Raw genomic sequence first — 21,741 nt, forward strand, 5'->3', positions numbered from 1 at the left:
ATTGACAGTTCACATACTCTTTAACTTCATGGAAAGCTGCGGTAAAACATACAGTCAGGAGATTATTAGGTGGTTTCTTGTCTTAATCAAACAGGTGAAACAGTGTCTTTAGACCCCCCAAATGACCCCATTACAAGGGAAAGGAAAAAATACAACTAGAATTTACAGATGTTCTGTGACAATCTGAGTTATTTTCATCCTCTAGAGCACAGGTGTCAAACATGTGGCCCGGGGGCCAAATCTGGCCCGTGGGATGAATTTGTGAAATGCAAAAATTACACTGAAGATATTAACAATCAGTGGTGTCAAAATCAGTTTAATTCAGGTTCCACATACAGACACATACAGTCCAATTAGATTTCAAATGGGTCAGACCAGTAAAATATTATCATAATAACCTATAAATAATCACAACCCCAAATTTTCTCTTTGTTTTTTTTTGGTGTAAAAAAGTACAATCACATGAAAATGTTTACATTACAAACTATACTTCTACAAAAAATATGAATAAGCTGAACAAATATGAGCAAACAGAAATGTCTTAAGAAAAGTCAAAGCAATTTTACCAATATTCTGCCTGTTACTAAATGTTCTGAGCGATTGTAATGCACATAAAGTACATAAAGCACTGTGAATTGCCCTGTGTATGAATTATGCTATACAGATAAATCTGCCTTGCCTTGCCTTGCCACATGTGTAAATGATAAACTGATAAAACGAGGCAAAATACTGTTAAAATTGCATTTGTTTTTCTTAAGACAAATTCAAGTTGTTCATGTTATTCCAATTTTTAAGGAAACTTTGCAGATGTAAACCTGATCATAATACAACTGTATTTTTTTTACTGTTATTATTTTACTGGTCCGGCCCACTTGAGATCACATTGGGGTGAATGTGGCCCCTGAACTAAAATGAGTTTGACACCCCTGCTCTAGAGTGACTTCCTGTCAGGCCTAGAGGTTTGTATAGAGTCCACTTAACAAAGCTGTTTGGTTTTTGTTCTAACTGGATTTATAATAAACAAATGAAGCTCTTTAATTGGATGCAATAAAGTAATGGAAAGAGGAAAAGCAGCCAAGGCACACAGACAGATGGCACCAGGGATTTACTGTGACTACGCTATAAAAATGCCACAAACAAAACACCGTCAAAACTGTGTAACCTGCAGCGACATAAACACTACAGAACATAAACCAGACCTACACTTTTCAGTTGAGGCAACGCCACACACAAACATTTCATTTTCTATTCAAAATAAGCAGTGCAGCAATACCTGAAATTTAGTTTGAAAAACAAACATGGCCAAATAAATAAATCCACAGGAGTTCAGTGCAAATAAAGTGATAGATAAAATAACACAGCATTTGGCAAATGGTGAGCCTACTGACAAACTATTGGCAATATTATTAATAATATTAATCATAGAGAAGAAAATGGAGAGGAACTGGCAGTTTTAACTGCTGTCTAGTCGTTCGCCTTGGAGTGTTAGTTAAATAGGAGACTGCTACATTGTCAGCATCATTTAGTGACTGAACCTACAGAAAGAAAATATCAGAAAAAAAAGTTACAGAAAAAAAGAACAAATTTACTATTAACTTTCACTTTTCCCAGACTCCAGCTAGATTTCTTAGGCAAAACAGTGGCTAATCTCACAGACCTCACACAGAGCTACATTGTTTTGAAGAGACTGAGAATATATTCGACTGCTGAACATCAGCGTCTGCTCAGATGAAGGGAAGTCACTGCTGATTTCTGCCTCTGAACGCTGTAGGACACTTCCCTTCCCGGCGAAACAGAAAGCGGACATGGATATTTAAAATCAGATGGTGAAAGGACTTCAAACAGTGCTTTTAAGGTTAGTTTTATCTTGGCTCTCCTTTGTAGGAGACTGTCTTCCATTTCATAGCGGAGTTGCTTTGTTCTTCTGGTTTGTTCTTTAAAAGCAGTAACTCATCTCTGTTTTAACACAGTGCTTTGGGTAACAGCTCACATCCCATTTACAGTCTTGTCAGGTGAGGATGCAGGTGGAACTGAGGTATTAGATCCACGTTCTCATTGTCAGTTTAAGAACATGCATGAGGGATTAAGTAGGTAAGGGTTTTTCACTGTAGCTCTAAACCAGACGGCATAGTTGTGTCTACACTGAAAACACATTTGATCACGTCCTAACAAAGTGAAATATTTTGAGCTTTCGTCGAGTAAATATTGTGTAATAATAACACTGAATCAAATCAAGGCTCAAGCAAATTTACAATTAGGGATGCACATCCATTTATCATTTGGCTGAACATCTGTATGGTTCCATTATTCACCTTAATGACTGACATCAGCTGTTGGCAAATAAGATGCTATTTCATTGCTGGCAGTGGTCGATGTTTGTCTGTTGTGTCATCTTAAAGGTTGTTTGATAAATCTGCATAAATGAATTTGATGAGATTTGTATGATGAGAACTTGTGCCTAAAAGTCTTTACAACACTTTAGTTGAAACAAAAAGGAGAATAAATAACAGCAAAAACAAAATAAACAGAAAATAACATCAGTATCAGCCAAGTAGTTATTTTAAACATTGTTATCAGCCCAGAATTCCCTTCACAAAAGGTGCATCTCTATCAGACGACAAACCAGTGGTGAAACAGCAGCTGGATTTAAAATCATGACACTTTCATTAAACAAATCAGAGCATCTACAGTAACTACTTAAACACCTCAAACCTTCTACCATTTCTGTAAATGATATAATATTCAACTTTTTGCGTTTGTCAGTTTCAACCCTTTAAGCCAAACCAACAGCTGACTACTCTATCGAAGAACACCTTAGAACTACGAGTACAATCATCAATCTGCAAGCTTCTCAATCAGCAAATCAAACTGTTATGGCCACGGTACGACGGCAGCATTTTAGTCTCAATGAATGGACAAACTTAGAAATGACTAATTACTTTGATGCACATACTGTATCAGCGTATACTGTGAAGTTTTGTGGTTGTGTAAATTGTTTAAAATGTTTCCTGTGTATCATGGCCTTTACCAACACCATTGAGTTTGGACAGAAAGATCCAATGTGCCTTTTCCTCTTCTGACCTACAGCGTCGGTGGCTCTGTTCCAGCGGGGTCGCTCGGACTTTGCTCCTGTTCCACCTCTTCTGCTTCCTGAACTACCTTGTCTTCTTCTTCTTGCTCCTCCTCCTGCTGCTGCTGCAGCAGCTCCTCTGATTGGCTTTCGGCCTCAGCTTCTTTAGCAGGTCCCTCTTCTTCCATATCTTTCTCATCTGTGGATAATTACATACAAAAGTAAGGTGTGAATTTAACCAAGAGAGAACAGGAAGAAAGGGACAGGTATGAGAGAAAGGGCGAGATTGAATAAAATACAGAAAAGTGATTGGTCGGTGAGCAATTCAATCACTGATGAGGAGAAAAGCAGAATAGCAACATTCTCTTTGTTAACAGAAGTAAATATGAGTGAACTGAACAGAGGTAAGAGGAAATGAGATGAAAAAGACTTTAAAGCCTCCCTCTTCCACACCATATCAATGACTCCCATAAAATATTTAAATGACAAAAATCTGCACAAACCCAAAGGATCCAAAAACGCTCCAGAATAGAATTATAGCCACTCAGTGTACTGTAGGGGTGCAACGGTACAGGTATCCCACGGTTCGGTCCGTACCTTGGTTTTTGGGCCACGGTTTCAGTTTGGTTTCGGTACATGTTTTTAGCATAATGATAACTGTTTTTTTTTCTCCCAAAATTATATTTTTTATTTTGCTTGTCAGCAAAAATTTAATTTTATGGTAGGAACAAATTATATCACTGTACTGAATAAAATAACACTTCCTGTGCTGAAAAATATAACCCTTTCTTTTTCCTTGACTACTTGTATAGAGTCGTATAAAACAGGCACATGCACAAATAGGGCCCAAAAGGAGCTTTTTTTTAAATAAATAAATTCCTGTTCTGCATAGGGATGTAAAAGAAAACGGCAGTATAAAAACACCATAGTTATCTACCATACGCATTTCCTTGTAATAGCGTATCACAATATTGTATGTGTGTCAGAGTCCTGTACCAGGTCAAGGACCCACTAGAACTTAAAAGTGAGTTACTGTGTAGACAATGTGTTTAATCACAGATCGGGTCGGGTTGCGGGTCTAATGTACGCGAGTATTGGCAGGTGCCGGTGTTGGAAAAAGTGGTGGACCCGTGCAGGACTCTGATATGTGTTGAGTCAAAAGCCACTTCTCTGTCCACTGTCTCTCACAGAGGGGCGGGGCTTCCCTACACTGTGTGCTCACATGCATGTTGAGGGAGCAAGAGATAGAGAGAGAAATCAATTTCCAAGAATCAAAAACCAGTGGTCAATGAGAGCGGATTGTCCTGTGCAGGGCGGACCGAATGGTACATGGTTTTCCCGAGTACTGTTGCATCCCTAGTATACCTGTCCCACTGCCAATCAACAGTCAAATTACATTCACTATCAAACTGCATCCACATTTTCGGCACATACACTTCATTTCATTTCAGATTTTGGATAAAATTGTCAGAAACAAAATGTTACTTTGTGCACAAAATATTAGACTTTTAAGTTTTTTGGTTTTTTTAATGAAGCAATCTGACCAAACAGAAGCTCCAATTTCTTTTAGACTTAAGGTTGAAGTAGCTGTAAAAGAAGACAGATGTTTAGAAAATGTTAGGATTTTTATGTCTACAAAGACAAATCTGTAAGAAAGGTAGTCCAAGTATTTTGTACACTCAGTGAACACAAGATCTGGGTCAAACTTTATGGAATTGCATACAACATAATGTACAAATGTTCAGGACAGTCAGTCACGTTAAGAAATTTCCTAAAAATTATTTTGCCAATTCTTTCTCCAGCAATTTTATTTCTGTAAATATGATTAGACATGTTTGTAAAGAGCCTTTGACCCAGATCTTGTGTAAATATTTAGTAACTGCTAAACCCAATGCTGCTTTAGTAAGATTAGTAGAAAGTCATTCTGGATAGTCATTGGGCTGAAACATTATGATTCAACAGTGAGGTAAATGGACCCATTTGTGAAGTAATCTAAAATCAGTTTAAATAAAGCCATTTCAGACAGCGCAGTCAGAAGAGGAGGGGCAGGGGAACCTGGACTCTGCAGAGGTTGGCTCAGAGGGTTCTTTGGTCTCTGCTGGATCTGGAAACTGTGCACCACATTCCATGGAGCCGGAGCCTTGGCTAGAGGCAAGACCACACTGTTAAACCCACCAGTCATTGGAACACTACATTATGAGTGCTCACAGGTGAGACAGAGGAAATTTGATACTTGACTGCTTGTTCATTTTCATTGTGCTTTTTTTTTTTTTATCAGTTCAACAATTTCTGTAAAGCCCTGTGAGGCGACTCTGTTGTGATATTGGGCTCTATAAATAAAACTGAATTGATCAGAATCAAGCCTGCTCGTCACTTCTGCTGTTATCATCTCAACTCTTCAATCAGCAATTTGTTGAAAATATCTATGTTACAATGTTTAGTTTACTTGATCTGTTTCTCCATTCTGTCAGTGCATATTGTTCTGCAATATGGTATTTTTTCTATTAGTCAGTAGGTGGTAATCAAATAGCTGGTACTTTAGTAAGTTTTAATACAAGCCTGTCGTTTCTGACTCATTTAACTAAAGATATAGTGAATAGTCAGGGACCCCAATGCTTGTGATGGCCCCTGCTGAGAGTCACCACTAAAAACAAAAGAAAATATATTAACTGAGACTGAACAATTCTATAAACATATGGATTTTACATAAATTTGCAACTATAAATATTTTTAATAAATAGTTGAAAATCATAACCCCTCTGTACTAACTACCCATACTGCTGAGGTCACTGTCTCATAGAAGCAGATACTATCCCCTTTTACACAGCACTTCTGTTCCAGGAACATTTTACCTTTATTCCAGAATGACGTCTGTGTAAATGAAAAGGTGGGATTATTTGGTCCCACCTCTGTCAAAACTTTGTAACGCCTCTGGAGGTAGTAACAGAGCCCTGATAAAGGTGGAATCACGGTTCCGGAACGCTATGTTAAAGGAACACCTCTCATTCCACAACCAAGGTGTGACGTTTTGATGACGTATTGCGTGTGCGAACCCCGTGCCGGGGCGATTTAAAAATGAGCACGGGCCATGTACAATAAACAAACATATCAACCTGACCAGAAAAATGTCGAACTGGGGACACGCTGAGATCTGTGAGCTGTTGTTACTTCGAGTGGAGGACTCTATCCATGCTAACATTTGTGGAACGGTTAAAGATGGACCAACCCTGGAGAGGTTACCAACACCGCTATGCTCGGGGTATTGCCGATGCGCAAGTTATATGTCACACTATAGGCTGTGCTGCATCACTGCCCCTTTGATTCCGGAACGCAGGTCCGCTTTGTAAAAGTGCAGCCTGTCTCACCTCTGTTACTCCTTTGGCTTGGCTGTGGAAATTGGTCAATGGTGGAGAAAAGGTGGGATCACCATCTCACCTTTTTTCTGAGATCTCTGTGTAAAAGTGACTACTGACTACATTTACATGCACACAAAATTATTCAGAATGTGACATTATAAATTTGTCACGTAAACAGCATATTCTGCTTGGATATTCCAAATTACGCCTTTTTTTTATGAATGTAAAGTTTTCTGATTTAGACATAAGGTTAAGCCTAACTCCTTTTATTATTACTGTAGGGAAATTTGGACTCTGAATTTACCCAACCAAATACACACACAATACCTAGCATTAGCATCAGTATGTGAAACTTTAGGGGCAGTGAGCTGCTATTGAAGATGCTTGGGGACCAGCTCTAGATCTTCATTAGCTCCATGGTCAAGGGCACTGACAGAACATGTGGGATGTGCAGATATTTTAACATATATTTCTTCCTTTATGATGATTCTTTGGACATGTATACAGCGTGTCAGCTGGAGTAAAGACAAAGATCCTCTAGAGTAGAGATGGACACTACAAAAAGTCAATTTCTGCCCAGAAGGCAAATATCACAAAGCTGACTTTTTCCAGAGGGAGTTTAATGGAAGAAAAGAGGGAGGCTGACTTCACTATAGAACATCAAATGTGAGTGGAAAACTTTGAAAGACACTATTTCTAAACTGGAATATTGGGTAGTTTGTCTTTTTTAAAAGGTCAAAAAGTGGAATATTTTGTGCATGTAAACACAGTCAATGAGTCACTACAACTTGCCACTGCAGTAACAGCAGCAGAATACACTAAACAGTCACCAGATTTAAAGACTTTAGTTAGTGATTGGATTATTGTGCACAGACAAAAGCAAAAAGAAAAGTTCCACATGACTTCTGGGTTCTATCATATGCAAAAGGGCAACAAAGTTCAACTGTTCTAGAGATTTGATTTAATAAAAAGTCATGAATGATGATAGTGAAACATCCCTCTTCCAAATGTTAAACTCACTGAACAAGATGGGAATATTTTACGGTTGTGTTGTTATTGCACCTCTGCTGGCTGCTTGTTCACTGATAACTACAAAAGGTTAAAATTTTGCATCACTGAAGATAAGAAAAGCCAAACAAATGTGATCAACTGAAGCACTAAAAGCATCTGTTGTCAGGGGTTAGGACATGGAGCAAGGAAAATAAAATGTACAGGAAACTGTGCTGAGTTTGTTTATCTGTTAGAGGTGTAGCAACATGATCCAGATCATCAGATTCATGATTTGACATTGGGACATCCCTAAGCCCTCTGGGCCTGATGGGAATGTGCCTCGAAGTCTGTGAGTCTGTGAGCGTAGATATTAGGACAGGGCCTTACTGGGTCTTAATAATCATGTTCATTTTCCAGTACCTCCAGAAGGGGGAGCACTCTCCTCAGTGTCAGTCCCAGATTGCCGTGAAGGTCCAGGTGAAGGAGACTCTGTTCGCAGTCTTCTCTCATAGCTGAACTCTGGAGTCTGGGAGCCTGAGGGCGGGTCTTCCTGGCCGGATTCATGAAGTAGCAATATGCACAACGAAACGCTGAACACAAACAGGGGGACACAGAGAAAACAATAGACTGTATTATTTGAACTATGAGGAGAAAACAATTAAGATTCCACTTGGGAATAATTAAAACTTGCATTTAATTAACTTTCTGGAGTTTTAAAGACCTGCAGTGTTCTTTCTTACCTAGATATTCAAACTCTTCTTTCAGAGCCATGCCATTATGAGAAAAACACTGTTGGCAGATCAGTGCATATCTGTTGGACAGACAGGAGAGGGGGAGGGGGAGGGGGAGGGTGAGGGGGAGAGAGAGAGAGAGAGAGAGAGAGAGAATGTGGCAAAATATTTAGTAAAATGCATTGCTTTCCAGTAGTTTTTAAGTAAACGCTGTTAATTTGCCTGATGCCTTTAGACTGTTTTGTGTCCCACAGAACCTCTGATAAGCACAGACATGTAACTTTTACATTTAGATGTAAATGTGGGTGAACAGGTTCAGTCAACTTGCAAGAGCATATCTGTTACTAAATGTTCAGAGTTTTGGAGCCAGTTGTAGACAGTGGATTTCCTGCAGAAGACTGCTGTAGTTGCAACATGGCCTCAATCTGCAAAGCCAAGTCATGTCCTGCTAAAGATGAGGCCAGGAGCAAATGTGGTGCTTTATCCTGTTAAATTAAGCCCACCTAAAAAAAAATAACCTTTCACTTCAAGTGTATGCTACATTTAGAATATTGTCAGTATGGCTAATAAAACGGTGTGAGTGGCTTTACCTGTTCTGTGGTCCATCCCCTACCAGGTACTCAATGACTCGGTCCATAGCTCCTCTGTCTTTGGGGAGAATGGGTCTTGCTAATGGAGGACCTGGAGGGTGCATGCCTACAAAAAACAAAAATATTATACATACCTCGACAACAATGTATGCCATTTCAAAAACAGATATAGACTGAAATTTTAGATGCCCTCTCATGACCTTTGCACATTCTAAAACCTTAAACTGCATCAGCATTTCACCAAACTTGTTCTGTACAGCATGTCAACCTACCAACTCCTGGTATAGGGGAGGTGGGAGTCCTGTGAACCGAGGCGGACAGCGCAGATCTCTCTGGAGGTCCTCCTGGAGCTGAGAGAGGGACACGTTCTGTAGGGAGAGCAGTGTGGAATAGAGACACAGCGATATCTAAAGCAACTAAGTCAAAGGTAACTGGACTGAACAGAAAGTCCAGTTACTTTTAACTTAGTTCTTTCACTCAGGGAACCTTAAGGCTGCGAAATGTCTACTAACAAACAAGAAATCCAACTAACAGGGTGTCCTGGTCAACTCATGGGTCATACACTTCAGCCTATGGAGGCACAACAAGCAAGACTTAAAGCTCTGGTGTGTGTCCTTACCCATAGGTGTGGCCCCTGAACCTGGTGGAGGTCGAGCTCCAGGTGGGGGAGTCATCGGCATGGGAACTGGGGTTCCCATTGGCATGGGCCTCAATGGCACCCCCCTCTGCCGAATATCTGAGGAGAGGAAGTCAAATGTTTTAAACTAGAATACTTTTACCAGGGGATGAATTTAATATGTACTTCAGTAACATGGTTTGATTTTTTAAATCTTTTCTTCTTCCTCTGTTTCTGGTTTAAGCTATATCACACATTTCAACAAACTCTAAATATAATCTTGGAGTTGTTTTTGGTGCAGTGATGTGTACTGTACCTTGTCCTGGTCGAGGAGTCAGAGGACGCACCGGAGTCGACTCAAGCTCCTGCAACAAAACAGCAAACAAACACATCAAAAGTCAAAGAATACAAAGGCATACGAACATAAAAAACTAAAACAGAAAATAGATGAAACTGACAACTAGAAAAGAAAACTTACAGTTTTTTTCTTAGATTCAGGATCAAAGCGCTCTAGGATGAGTTTGGCATTTTTGTATGTCTCTGTTTCCATCACTTCTTCAAGCTGGAAGCATAAAAGAAAACTTTGTTAAATCACACAACAAAAAACATTCAGATAAGAAAAGTCACAATCACAATCCCCATGACAGAATGTATTAAAGTAAAAACAGTCAGAGGTGCAAAACCTAAGACAGGATACTTACAATCTTTCTTTTTGAAGCCTTTAAATCCTCCAGTTTATCACCTATAACAGTGAAAGAAAAATATACATGCATTTAATCTTCATGTTACAGATTATAGGCAGTGTGGCTGTGGTGGACTGATGTTAGCACTCACTATTTTTACTATACAACAAGCAGACTGCAGACAGTGTACAGAATAAATCTACTGAAAACAAGTGAAAAAAAAGTAACACTTAGCCCCTCCTGTTCTCTGATACCCTGCCTACCCAGGGTTAATTTTGAGACTTAACATTCAGTCTTTTTAAAAGCTTTCCAAAATTTGTAAAACAAAAAAAAACTGAGTTTAAGGCACATGTAATGAACGTGTGCATGAAATTTGAAAAGAACTAGGTGGACAGAGTCTGAGACATCAGATGGACAAATTTTCTACGTTGAATTTTTAATTTAAAAAAAAAAAATTTAAATTCAGCCATGAAACTGTGCACTGGACCTCTACTAGTGGTAAAGAACATGTGTGTCTAATATGAAAAGAATCGGGTGAATAGTGTCCAAGAAATGGAATGGACAAAAGCCTCGGACAGACAGAATTCCTGGTATATCTAAATACATATAATAATAAATTTAAAAAATAAATAAACAGGCCAGTGTAGACATAACAGTGTTACTTAATGTTCATGTAAGCCCCTCTCTTCTGTACCTCATTTGTTATTGTTATTTAATTGTATTTTTATTGTACTTAATTTGTATTGCTTTTTATTAGATGTAAAACAAAGACAATATTACATCAGCATTATGCATCCACTACCAGCTGCCATGCACTCCAAGCACTTGGCAGCAGCTACTGAAAAACCCATATCAGTTCATAAACCAATTAATTTACTACTGCTAAATAAAATGTGATGTAAATCAAATTCATGTATATACACATTACTAAAATAGTATGCAGTTCCATCTCATTTTAATTGAATTGTAAAAATGCATAGTCAAAATGGCATATGGATGCATCCTGAAATAAATAAAATCCAGTGTATTTATAGAATGAAAGGTGGACAGAGACAGACAGACAGACAGACAGACAGACAGACAGACAGACAGACAGACAGACTACTTACTGTTTCTTTCAGTGCGTTTGGAAAAAAGGTAAATCAACAGCTTCCTGATGAACCACACCCTGGTGAAGAAAAAGAAACAATAATGTACTTCTGCAAGCCAAGTGGATGTTTGTCTTAGCTAAGAGTATAACTCATCAGCTCAGACACTCACAGATGACATTTCTGAACTGTTGTTTCATAGATTAAAAGTAGTATAAACATAGACACTCACAGTATAGGATATAGAAAGAAAGGCAGGGCCATGATAAACCTCTGCAACCATTGTTCAGGCAGGTAGAGACAGTAGACGATCAGAGACGTCAGCAGATAAAGGATTGATGAGTAAAAGAGCAATCTGCCCACCCATAGCTGCAACAGAATCGAACACACTGAAGAGGTAAGGAAAACTGCTGTTCAACAACATCTCTGCATGTCTTCAACATTTTATCAACTTCACCTTCTGCAGACGCTGGTTTTTAGTTCTAAACTCTTCCAGCTCTTTAATCTCCTGCAAGAAAAACACAGAGGTTAAAGGTTTTTTAAACAAAATCTCAACAATCAATTATGTTCAAAGTTCACCTTTTCAGTTTTGAAGGAATTTGCTTTGTTTTGTCCAGTTAGTTCAATGGTTGTGAACAACTCATTTGGGATACATTATTCCTTCATGTCTGTGTAGGTTATTATTAGCCCTTTTTAGAGGTTTGACTGTGCTCTTAAGGCCAAATTAATACATGAAAACAAAACACCTATGCTGGGTAAAACATGGAATATCTGCCTCTTGTTTATTTATGATGATGCCTTATTTGAATACTCCTGAATACGGGACTGTCCCTGCTCATCACATAACAAGAAAATCATAGGAACATGCAATGAGTACATTAAATAAATTATAAATTCTAAATAAATACATTACACACATTTTATGGGTACCTAAAATAAATATGATATTGAATACATACCTTGTCCAGGTTCTCCAGCTGCTCTACTGTCGTTGGCTTTGTCTGAAAACCATAACAATAAATTAATTCAATTAGAGCAACACTGATTTAATAAAAATAAACTTGGAAACAACTGCAACTTTGTTGCTCAGTTTATGTTCATTTGTATCCCATTGATTTCTCCAGTACATATGTCTAAAGATATTGACTTAATCCGGCTTCAAAACAGGGTTTTGTGTGTGTGTCTGTGTGTGTGTGTGTGTGTGTGCGCGTGTGTGTGTATACTACTGGAATGCCAGAATGTGAAAAAGAAAACTACAAAACGTGTATTAACAATCATGCCTGTAAAAATTACACTACAAAACAGACACTTGATACCTGCATACAAACAATGCACTGAAAATCTGCAGTAAGTTTTTGTTTATCAGGGAGAATGATCAGCTTTTCTGTGCAACTGTTTTTAAAATTTTAATGATTCCTGTCATTTAATCTCTATGAAACCTGTATTTGTCCATTCCTCCTCCTCTGTAATGTGCAACTTTTACAGCATATTGAATCAGCATTTTTTTTTTTTTTTTTTTTGCATGTCCAATCCTTTTTCATTTTTGTTATTAAACCCACTAGTCCCGCTCCACTTACCCTCCATCGTGATATCATAGCCCCCATGTCTGCTAATTACAGTGGTCTTCTCTTTGACTCCTCTGTTTGCTATGGAATGAAAAATGACAGTAAATGTATGTGCCAGTGGTTCTCAATCTTTTTCTGTCAGGCCCCCCTTTGGAGGACAAAAAATCTCCAGGTCCCCCTCAACCCCAACAACATTGTAACGGTGGTGCAATTGTAACTTTTATTGAAAGAAACATCAATATCGTAACAATACATTTTGGTTTTCCTTGAATAATTTGTTGTTCTAATTAAAAATAACTTTTTGCTTGAACAATACAAATAAACTCAACATGACTGCTCCCTGAGACAATATTTTTCCAAATAAAAATAGGAAATGTTCAGTTATCTTACAACTATGACAACAAAGTTACTTTTTTAAGAACATCAAACAAATTTTGGTCAAAAAGATGAACATTTTAATAACACCAGTGGCTGCAATGAGCCATTTTCCATTGCATATCTCAGAATATTAAAGTGCAAACTGCAAAAACAGAAACTTTGCACATTGTTCTTTTCCAGTCAAATTCTTGTCCATTCTCCAAAACTACACTATAGTCTAGTGACAGATCACCATGGCAGTGGACTTGTTTGTTGTACGTCCCTAAAATGACTCCAGGGTGCGCCAATGCTAAAACATTAGTTCCACCTGCTACATGTTCTAACCTGAAGGAAAAAAAACACTGAAGAGAGATCCCATGCCCCCCTGGCCAGCCTTTGTGCCCCACAGTTTGAGAAACACTGGTATATGCAAATAAAGGACATTGTGTAAAGTGAAAAAAACAAACAAAGAAAAAAAAATAAATAAATACACTCATGTAAGCCTTGTCACAACTACATGCTTACATTGTTGCAGGATTAAGCCAGCTGCCTACAGAACAGCTAGGCACAATGGTTACTGCAGTTGTGGATTTGCTGAGAAAATCCTTATTATAGTTCTTATGTAACAAATAGTAGCCTGTACAGATTTGTTTGCACTCACTGTGTAGCCATGTGTGTAAAGCTGTATTGGATACAGAAGGTAATTCTTAAAAACAAACAATAACCCGCAATGAACAAACTTTGTTTTATTTCTCTGGAAGTGCAGAAGTGTCCAGGTTACAACAGGAGTAGGGTTGGATATCAGACTTTGGTCCTTTTATGGCACTATCACTATGGCACTATGGTACTATCAACTATCAAATAATACCTTGGCATTTGCTACTAACTGTCAATACTTAAGTAGTAAATCTCATTAGTGCTTTTCTATGTTTTACTGACCAATATGTGCTGCCAGCCAATTTCAGGGTGTGATGAATATGTTATAAAACCAAAAGATTTGTACAATAAAGTGTAAAATAGCCAACTTGTTTCTTTTTGTTGAAGTCCAAACCAGGGTATCGTATCTAGGACTAGTGCATTAACAAACAACACTTGCCCCTAAACAGGAAACATATTTGATTGAAATAAGGAGCACCATCAATACAAGTCAACATGACTCAGTATTTCCCCTTTAGAGTTTGTGTGGCCTAAATACAGAGTCTTTTATCACTGCTTTTAAATCACCATCGGATCAGTGGACAGAGAATAACAAATAGTCCAACTGTTGTCCATAATGTTACTATAAAAGTGCCAACCAAGACCCAGCTCACTGAACCGGACAGACATAAATATTACAGTGTTGCTACTTAGGTTGGAGTGGGAACTAGATGTTTTCAAGACTCTCAGTGCCTAGCTTCTGAAGTTTATCAAGCAAATTAGCTGATTTCTTGGTAGTCACTGCTCTGCTATCACATGAGACCGATACACATTAATATAATTTCACGTTAGCAGCTAACAGAGCTAACATTAGCTGTTGGAACCAAACTGGACACACACCACAGCTAAAAAGCTACCTTAACGTTACATAGCCGAGGCCATAAAAACATAGTTATCTAACTCGTAAACCCTTACCTTTCGGTGCAAATAATAATAATTAAAAAAAAAAACATAACTTTTGTGCTTGTAAGTGAACTGCTTTACCACGCTAGCTACTGCAACAATAACACACTGGTACCGACACACTCCTCGTGCAAAACCTTCATTATCAGGCTTTAACCAAGTAGCTGCTCAGTTCAATACCTACGTACATGAGGTGGTGTTCCCTTAGTCGATCATCTAGTCAGGTTTGAGTTTGTGGAGAAACTAGCAGACGACACACTTCAGCCTTTGTGACCTGTATTGACATCTCAACTGCCAAACGAGAGTTGGCGCGGCGTGGTGACGTAACGGAAAGGCGACTGGGTGATTTCCCATAGTCCTTTGCGTTGTAGTCTTTCTTTGTCACATGCAGTCCACGTTTCCCCAACTTCTTTTAGTTTAATAAAATGAAAAACAACCGCGAAAAAATGTATGCATCCGAATCTATGCAAATATAACTGATAATTTTTATCCTTATTCCACATTACTGTAAGTATTAGTTTCAGTTTTAGTTTAGTTTAGTTTGTTTCAGACACAGACATAATACCAAACACATGGAAGAAAAAACAACACACAAATAAAAAAAATCAAATAATAGACAAAAAAAAGAATAACTGTTGTGCCTGAAAGGGAGTAGGAAGAAGCCACTGCTTATCCAGTCCTGCCCTCCAATTCCAGTCCTCAGACTGTTAGTGCTTAATCACTTGATATACAACATAAGATTGTGATTATCCATAAACACACCCCTCCAAACCTGTACACACATACACATACAGTCACATACACATTTACATACACACCAATTTATCTCTACAGCTGTACACCACACACACATCTGCCTCCCATGTTTATACACACACCATACAATTATAACAGCCTGACAATCACATAATGATCACACCCTTCCTTGAGCCAGATATTGTGAAAAAAACAAAAAAAAACAAAAAAACATTTCTTAGTGCTTTTTTTTTTTTTTTTTTTTTTTTTTTTTTTGAATTTTTGAATGTTTGGACGCTGTTTGAGGTCTACCCCCAACCCATCCCAAAGCTTGACCCCACACACTGATACACACAAGCTTTTCCTAGTGGTCCTGACTGCTGGGACTGTGAAATCCCCACATCTCCTCAGGTTATAGCCCCCCTCTGTATGGGCAAATAGTTTTTGTATGTTGGCTGGTAGTTGATTTTTATTGGCTTTATAAAGAAGTTGAGCTGTGTAAAAAAAAAAAAAAAAAAATCATAGAGTTTTAATAGTTTTGACTGCAAGAATAATAAATGAGTATGCTCCAAATAGCCGACTTTATGTAAGACTCTGACTGCACGTTTTTGTAAAATGAAGAGAGGGTGTAGAGTAGTTTTATAGTTATTGCCCCATAATTCTATACAGTAGGTTAAGTATGGCAGGACCAGACAACATTTTGATATATATCGTGACTTATAATCCAATACATGTTTAGTTTGTTAATGATGGAAATGCTTTTGGATACTTTGGTTTGTATGAACCTGATGTGTGATGTACGCTTTAATGAACAGACAAACCAATGATTTTAAGAAATACAGCCTACATCACAAATGAACATGTCTTGCTGTGTAATCACTTGCACCAAGGTTCATTGAAAACATGTTGATCGATTCTTGTTTCGGCTACTTTAATTTCATGAGAATGCAGTCACCTTAACTTGCAGCCTTTATCTCAACAAAGGCAGTGGTGAATAAACATGTGTGGTCATTACACTAATAATAAGGGTGGCTTTACAGGACTTCTCGTTTACAGTGTACTGTAAACGTATTTTCTTCTATGTTAAATCACCATGCAGTGGAATTATTTCTGCTCCAGCCAAACAGTAACAAGTGCAAAATTGAAGTCAGGCAAAAACAGCACAGACTCTCTTCATCTTTTCCATGACTCCATTTCTGTGATGCCTTTTGTATTATGGCATATGCTCACAAGAGGGCGCTGGAAACTTCTTTAAGAGAGAGACTGGATGGAAAAACCAAGCTTCAGGTCAGGGTTACACACGTTGAGCTACAGATGCAGTAACACCCAACATGTAGTGAAATGTAATGGACAAAGTCACATATTAACTGATCATATGGAACTGCAATATATAAAGCCTATAATATTTTAATCATATATAGGCCTATATCCTATATGATGTTTTTCCCTCTACTGTGATTTGCTTTTCAGTTGAATTTCTAATTTCTGGACACATCACATTTTTGAACAGGGTTTGCCAGATAACATATGATGCTGTTTTAATGTCTGGCCTGAAGGTGATCGAATGTCTTCTCATGTGAACACTGAACACTGAGTGGCTTTTGTTGGACGTCATCCACACGTTCACATGTGAGGCTATACTGCCTATACCACAATGTGATTAAATAACACATCGCAGTTGACCATGGTGAGAGATGAAGCCATGAAATCTCTCGAATATTTAGCAGTGTACTCTCAATTCCCAGCTAAAGTGTTTTAGATTACCCCGCTGTGTGCAGAGATTTGGCCTGCAGCTTTTCAAGAGTTATGGCCCTAATAAAACTCATCTGTCTGTCTGTCTGTCACACACACACACACACACACACACACACACACACACGCACGCACGCACGCACGGACGCACGGACGCACGCACTGATGATGCAGCCCATATTAAATCTGATGTGCAATCTTGATGCTGATGTTATTTCTGTTTCATTAACCCGTAATAAATTCATCGCTGGATGAAAGTGACCACCGGGGACTTGTGCAGCTCTTACAACCACAGTTTAGAGTTTAGAGGGAGAAGAGGATGGTTTCAAAACAGAATACACACACACAAAGTAAACTGGGCACTCCTCACAGATGCCAAACACGGAGAATGCGCATGTTTAAGTGATTTTATTTTTAAGTGATTACAGAAAGTAGTTTCTGGGGAAAAGTAGCACTAATTACGGGTTTCATTATTTATGTAGTAAAGTGTTTTCTTCAAAACCATTGTCAGTGAGCCTTTCACCCAGGGATATTTATTTGTTAATTATTTAATCACAGTTTTCTTGTTATTTATTGTGTTGCGCGGGTCATGCGGGTTTAATTTTGATTTCTACTTGTGTTCTGTGTTATATTTTTCTCTTTTATAAGCATATTTTAAATGCATGCATCAAGAATATGTAGAAACCCTCCAAGGCCTCCGTCCTCATCCGTGTTAAAGACTGTCCTTCCACAGGGGGTGAAGGGCCATTTGTTGTCTAAGTCTGTATTGTTTTAACATTTCGAGTGGGCCAGTGTTTATAGACACTTCCAGGGTGTAAGAGCATTTATTGGACTTGGCAGTCAGTGTGTGTCTCTGGGGGAAAGGACACCTGCTGTCTTTTGGACACATGTCCATGTCCGACTCCCAGCCCTGTTGGTCCAGTCCGCTCAGCCTTTAAATCCATCAGGATCTGAATCCAGGTAAGCACCTTTTATCTATTTATTTATTTATTTATTTAATTAATTATTTATTTATTTATTTTTGTAAATTATAATTTTAAATTCACTATGGGTCAGTCCAGTTAGGCCTGAATGTGAATCAGTGTTTGCTGTAATTCTTTCATCTTCATATGTTTCTCTCATTTGTTGTATAATATTCAGTGTGAGGTGAGCGGAGTTAACCATCCTGCATTTACCAATTTTAAAAAAAATGCAATTATAGAACAATAATTTTACAGTCCTTTAATCTAAGGTCTACACTTCCGTCCTTTTCATTCCGACATATAGGCCTCACATTTCATATCTTGCGCATTAACTGGCTAAAGCCGCAGAATCTGCACATAAATATACGACTGGGTTTAATGAGCGAAAACCACTAAGAATCAGAGAAACATCAGACAGGATGTCAAGCTGACCAGGAATCACCAGGGTTTATCCACGGCGTTAAACATGAGGGGAAAACCGACGCACTGCTAATTACAATAGGCCTGTAATATATCTAGTGTAAAATCACCAACAGGATTACATAACACAAATAAAAAGACATCTTAGCCGTTTCAATCAGATGTCCAGAGGTCAGCATTAAATACACAATCTCAGAAATTAGACTGAAAAATTCCCATTTCTTTATAGGCGAGACTGGTTATGATTATATGGAATATCCACCAATGATCATCATGTCATTCATTTCATTATCCACCCAGTTTCTCCCTTATCCCACATGTGCACATTTTTTTCTCAAGAGTTTGTATTTATTATAACATGAATTTATAAGTCTTATACAGATGAAATTGTAGTTTCATGTGTTTTCCTGCTAATTTCAACCAGTATGCTAATAATGTGGCTATACAGTGACAGAAAGTGGCTGTAACACAGCATTAAAAAGTGGTACAACCCTCCATTACAACTAAGGACCCCTTCTCCACTTTAATAATTTCATCTAATGCCTGTAGAAATACATTTACTGACCTTGTTTAGATCTGAGTTCTTTACTGTAAGGCTGAACAATTAATCAAATTATGTTATGTTATGTTATGTTATGTTATGTTATGTTATGTTATGTTATGTTATGTTATGTTATGTTATGTTTTGTTATGTTTTGTTATGTTATGCTAATTTGGTCATGTTCTCTGATGTGTTACACCAAAACATTAGGAATGGATTATTGTGAAGCTGTGCAGATGCTTCATCTTAGAAATCATTCAGAAAAATCACATCATGTAGACTATTTTTTGCTTTTTTTGTGGGAAAATTAATGGCCAAAACTTGGATTCCCATTAAAATCCCGACTCATACTGCAGATCGGTTTTCCTGCATATCGTTCCGCTCTAGTTCTTCGACATAGCATGGCCTCCATTGTTACTTGTTTTACCCAACCTTTAATAGTGTGTCCCTATACCCCAGCAGGGTGTAGGTTATCAAATAACAGCATAGACTGGGATTAATTGTGACTTTCATTAGCTGCTGCCATGTAAGCAACATGTTGACTACATTCTTAATATAGAACTCAGACATTTTTCAGAAACTGGACTTGACTCTGAAACATTACCTTAACCTCACTCTTAAACTTGCAGTAAACTGTGCCATACATTGTGAAAGTTTCATTAACTAAATTTCTTAGAGCTGAAACTTTCACCTGTGTTTTAGTTGTTCTGCATCTTTAATCCACCACCATTGTCCCTCAAGTGTCTGATTAATACTATGCAACTCACAGAAATAATAAGGAAGCCAGATCGCTCACTCTGCAGCGACTTCCACCATCGGCTCCACAAAGGGTAATACGATCAATTATTTTTTACCTCTCATCCAATCATGCAAGTATGTTTTTTCTATAGATTTTGTTGCCAAATCCAATGGGAAACCCTTTTGTTGAGCCTGGAGGGAAGTTGCTGATACAAAAAGTGTTAGAACCATACTTTGTGTACCCTTTATATTGCAATACTCCTATAGGTCATTTATCACTTTCCATCTGCCTGTAATAGCTACATGCCACATGTGAAACACAGCCTACTGCAATTTAGTTTGTTTTGTTTCGTTTATTCTTTATTGAGGATCCCCATTAGCCGACCCACAAATGCCAGGCTAGTCTTCCTGGGGTCCTCTTAAAGAAAAAAGTTCAGGATGCAAAACCACAATACACAGATCCAGTTACAATACATACACAGATCTAGTTACAGTAAAAAAGAAAGGAAAAGACAGAGAAAGAAAAAATTCCCAAAATGGTAACATAAAAAGACTAGTAACTCTCAAGCCTGAATAGTGACTTTACATGTTTTTTTTATGTTTTCTTACTTGAAATGTTTCTAATATTTAAAGGAAAAGTGTTCCATAAAGAAAAAGCTGTATATACAACCGTGCTTTTCATTGAATTAGTTTTTGGGCATGGTAATGTAAGTAGACCTTGAGTTGAGGCTCTGGTACCATAGTGATGAACATCAGAAATATATCCAATTTGATTTGCAAGAGCTGTAGGATACTTGGTATCAATAATGTTGCGAATAAATAACAAAAGTTCTAGTCGTTAAGGTACTTTTAATTCACTTAAATTCAATAATAAAATGTCTGTAACTTTACTCACAAAAGAAGTTCCCTCCGCCCCAGAGACAGATGCACAAAGTAAATATTTATAGTCACTATCTGGTATAACCACAGTTCTCTGCGCCCTGTGGAACCTGTGTCTGCGATTGGTCGGAGAAAATGTGTGTAAAACCTGAACACTGGGAAACATTGCCCAATTATACCCCCCTTGTCATGTTCAAAAGGCTCCATCATCATTTCAGCCGCCACCGCCTGTGGCTCAGCAATGCAGAGCAGCTGCAACATCATCAGGCACCTGCAGGCTTTCACTGTGCAGGCCAAGTATTATTAACACGACATTACTCATTATAACAGTGGTAGTATGGTTGTAATTAACACAGTACATATGGGTGGCACAATTAACATTAGCTGAAAATAATATACTTAAGGCTATGCATTTTCTACATATATATAGGACGAATATATAAGAACACACATTTATCGGTAAATTGGATGGTGAATACTGATACATAAAATGACAAAATACATGAAAAATAAAAGAATTAAAGAAAGCTACAATGTTGAAGAGATCATTAAAGGCTTTTTGTGTTTTTATCTGATTCTGTGAGGTGATAGATAGATAGATAGATAGATAGATAGATAGATAGATAGATAGATAGATAGATAGATAGATAGATAGATAGATAGATAGATAGATAGATAGATAGATAGATAGATTTACTTTATTCAATTTCAAAACATGGTCACCGCTCTACAGAAACAGTCACACCACAGCAACAATGAATACAGAATGCAAATAGCTAAAAAAAAAAATAAGTTAGATTAAAAAGAAAAGTAGAATTTCAAAAGGCAGGGTATGTGCTCTACCTAACACACACAACACAGAACCCCCCCGAGGACAGAGGTGTTCTGGTGGTTCTACCTCCTGTACACCTCAACACAACTCCTCCTCCTCCCGTGGGTCCTCTTTGGATCTTCTTCTATGACAGTAGTGTTTTTTATATGTGAATACACCATCATTCAATACACCATCAGCTGTAACTGAAATAGTATGTGGGACAGTCATCGTCAACTTCAGCAACCCTCGTATTTA

General features: G+C 37.9%; 1 protein-coding gene across 1 annotated transcript; it reads right to left on the reverse strand.

The window, feature by feature from the left end:
- Positions 1–1,558: 1,558 nt before the first annotated feature.
- LOC115434116 (endoplasmic reticulum junction formation protein lunapark-B-like) lies at positions 1,559–14,967 on the reverse strand. Its single transcript, XM_030155813.1, is given in 17 exon segments — positions 1,559–3,269; positions 5,126–5,215; positions 7,837–7,941; positions 7,944–8,006; positions 8,157–8,227; positions 8,738–8,843; positions 9,010–9,105; positions 9,357–9,473; positions 9,670–9,718; positions 9,832–9,915; positions 10,055–10,095; positions 11,146–11,204; positions 11,357–11,493; positions 11,582–11,632; positions 12,084–12,125; positions 12,702–12,770; positions 14,834–14,967. Coding segments are annotated over 16 exon segments (1,326 nt in total). The 5' UTR covers positions 12,729–12,770; positions 14,834–14,967; the 3' UTR covers positions 1,559–3,081.
- Positions 14,968–21,741: the final 6,774 nt, after the last annotated feature.

This window comes from Sphaeramia orbicularis, chromosome 15, assembly GCF_902148855.1.
Source record: "Sphaeramia orbicularis chromosome 15, fSphaOr1.1, whole genome shotgun sequence".
NCBI lineage: Eukaryota > Metazoa > Chordata > Actinopteri > Kurtiformes > Apogonidae > Sphaeramia > Sphaeramia orbicularis.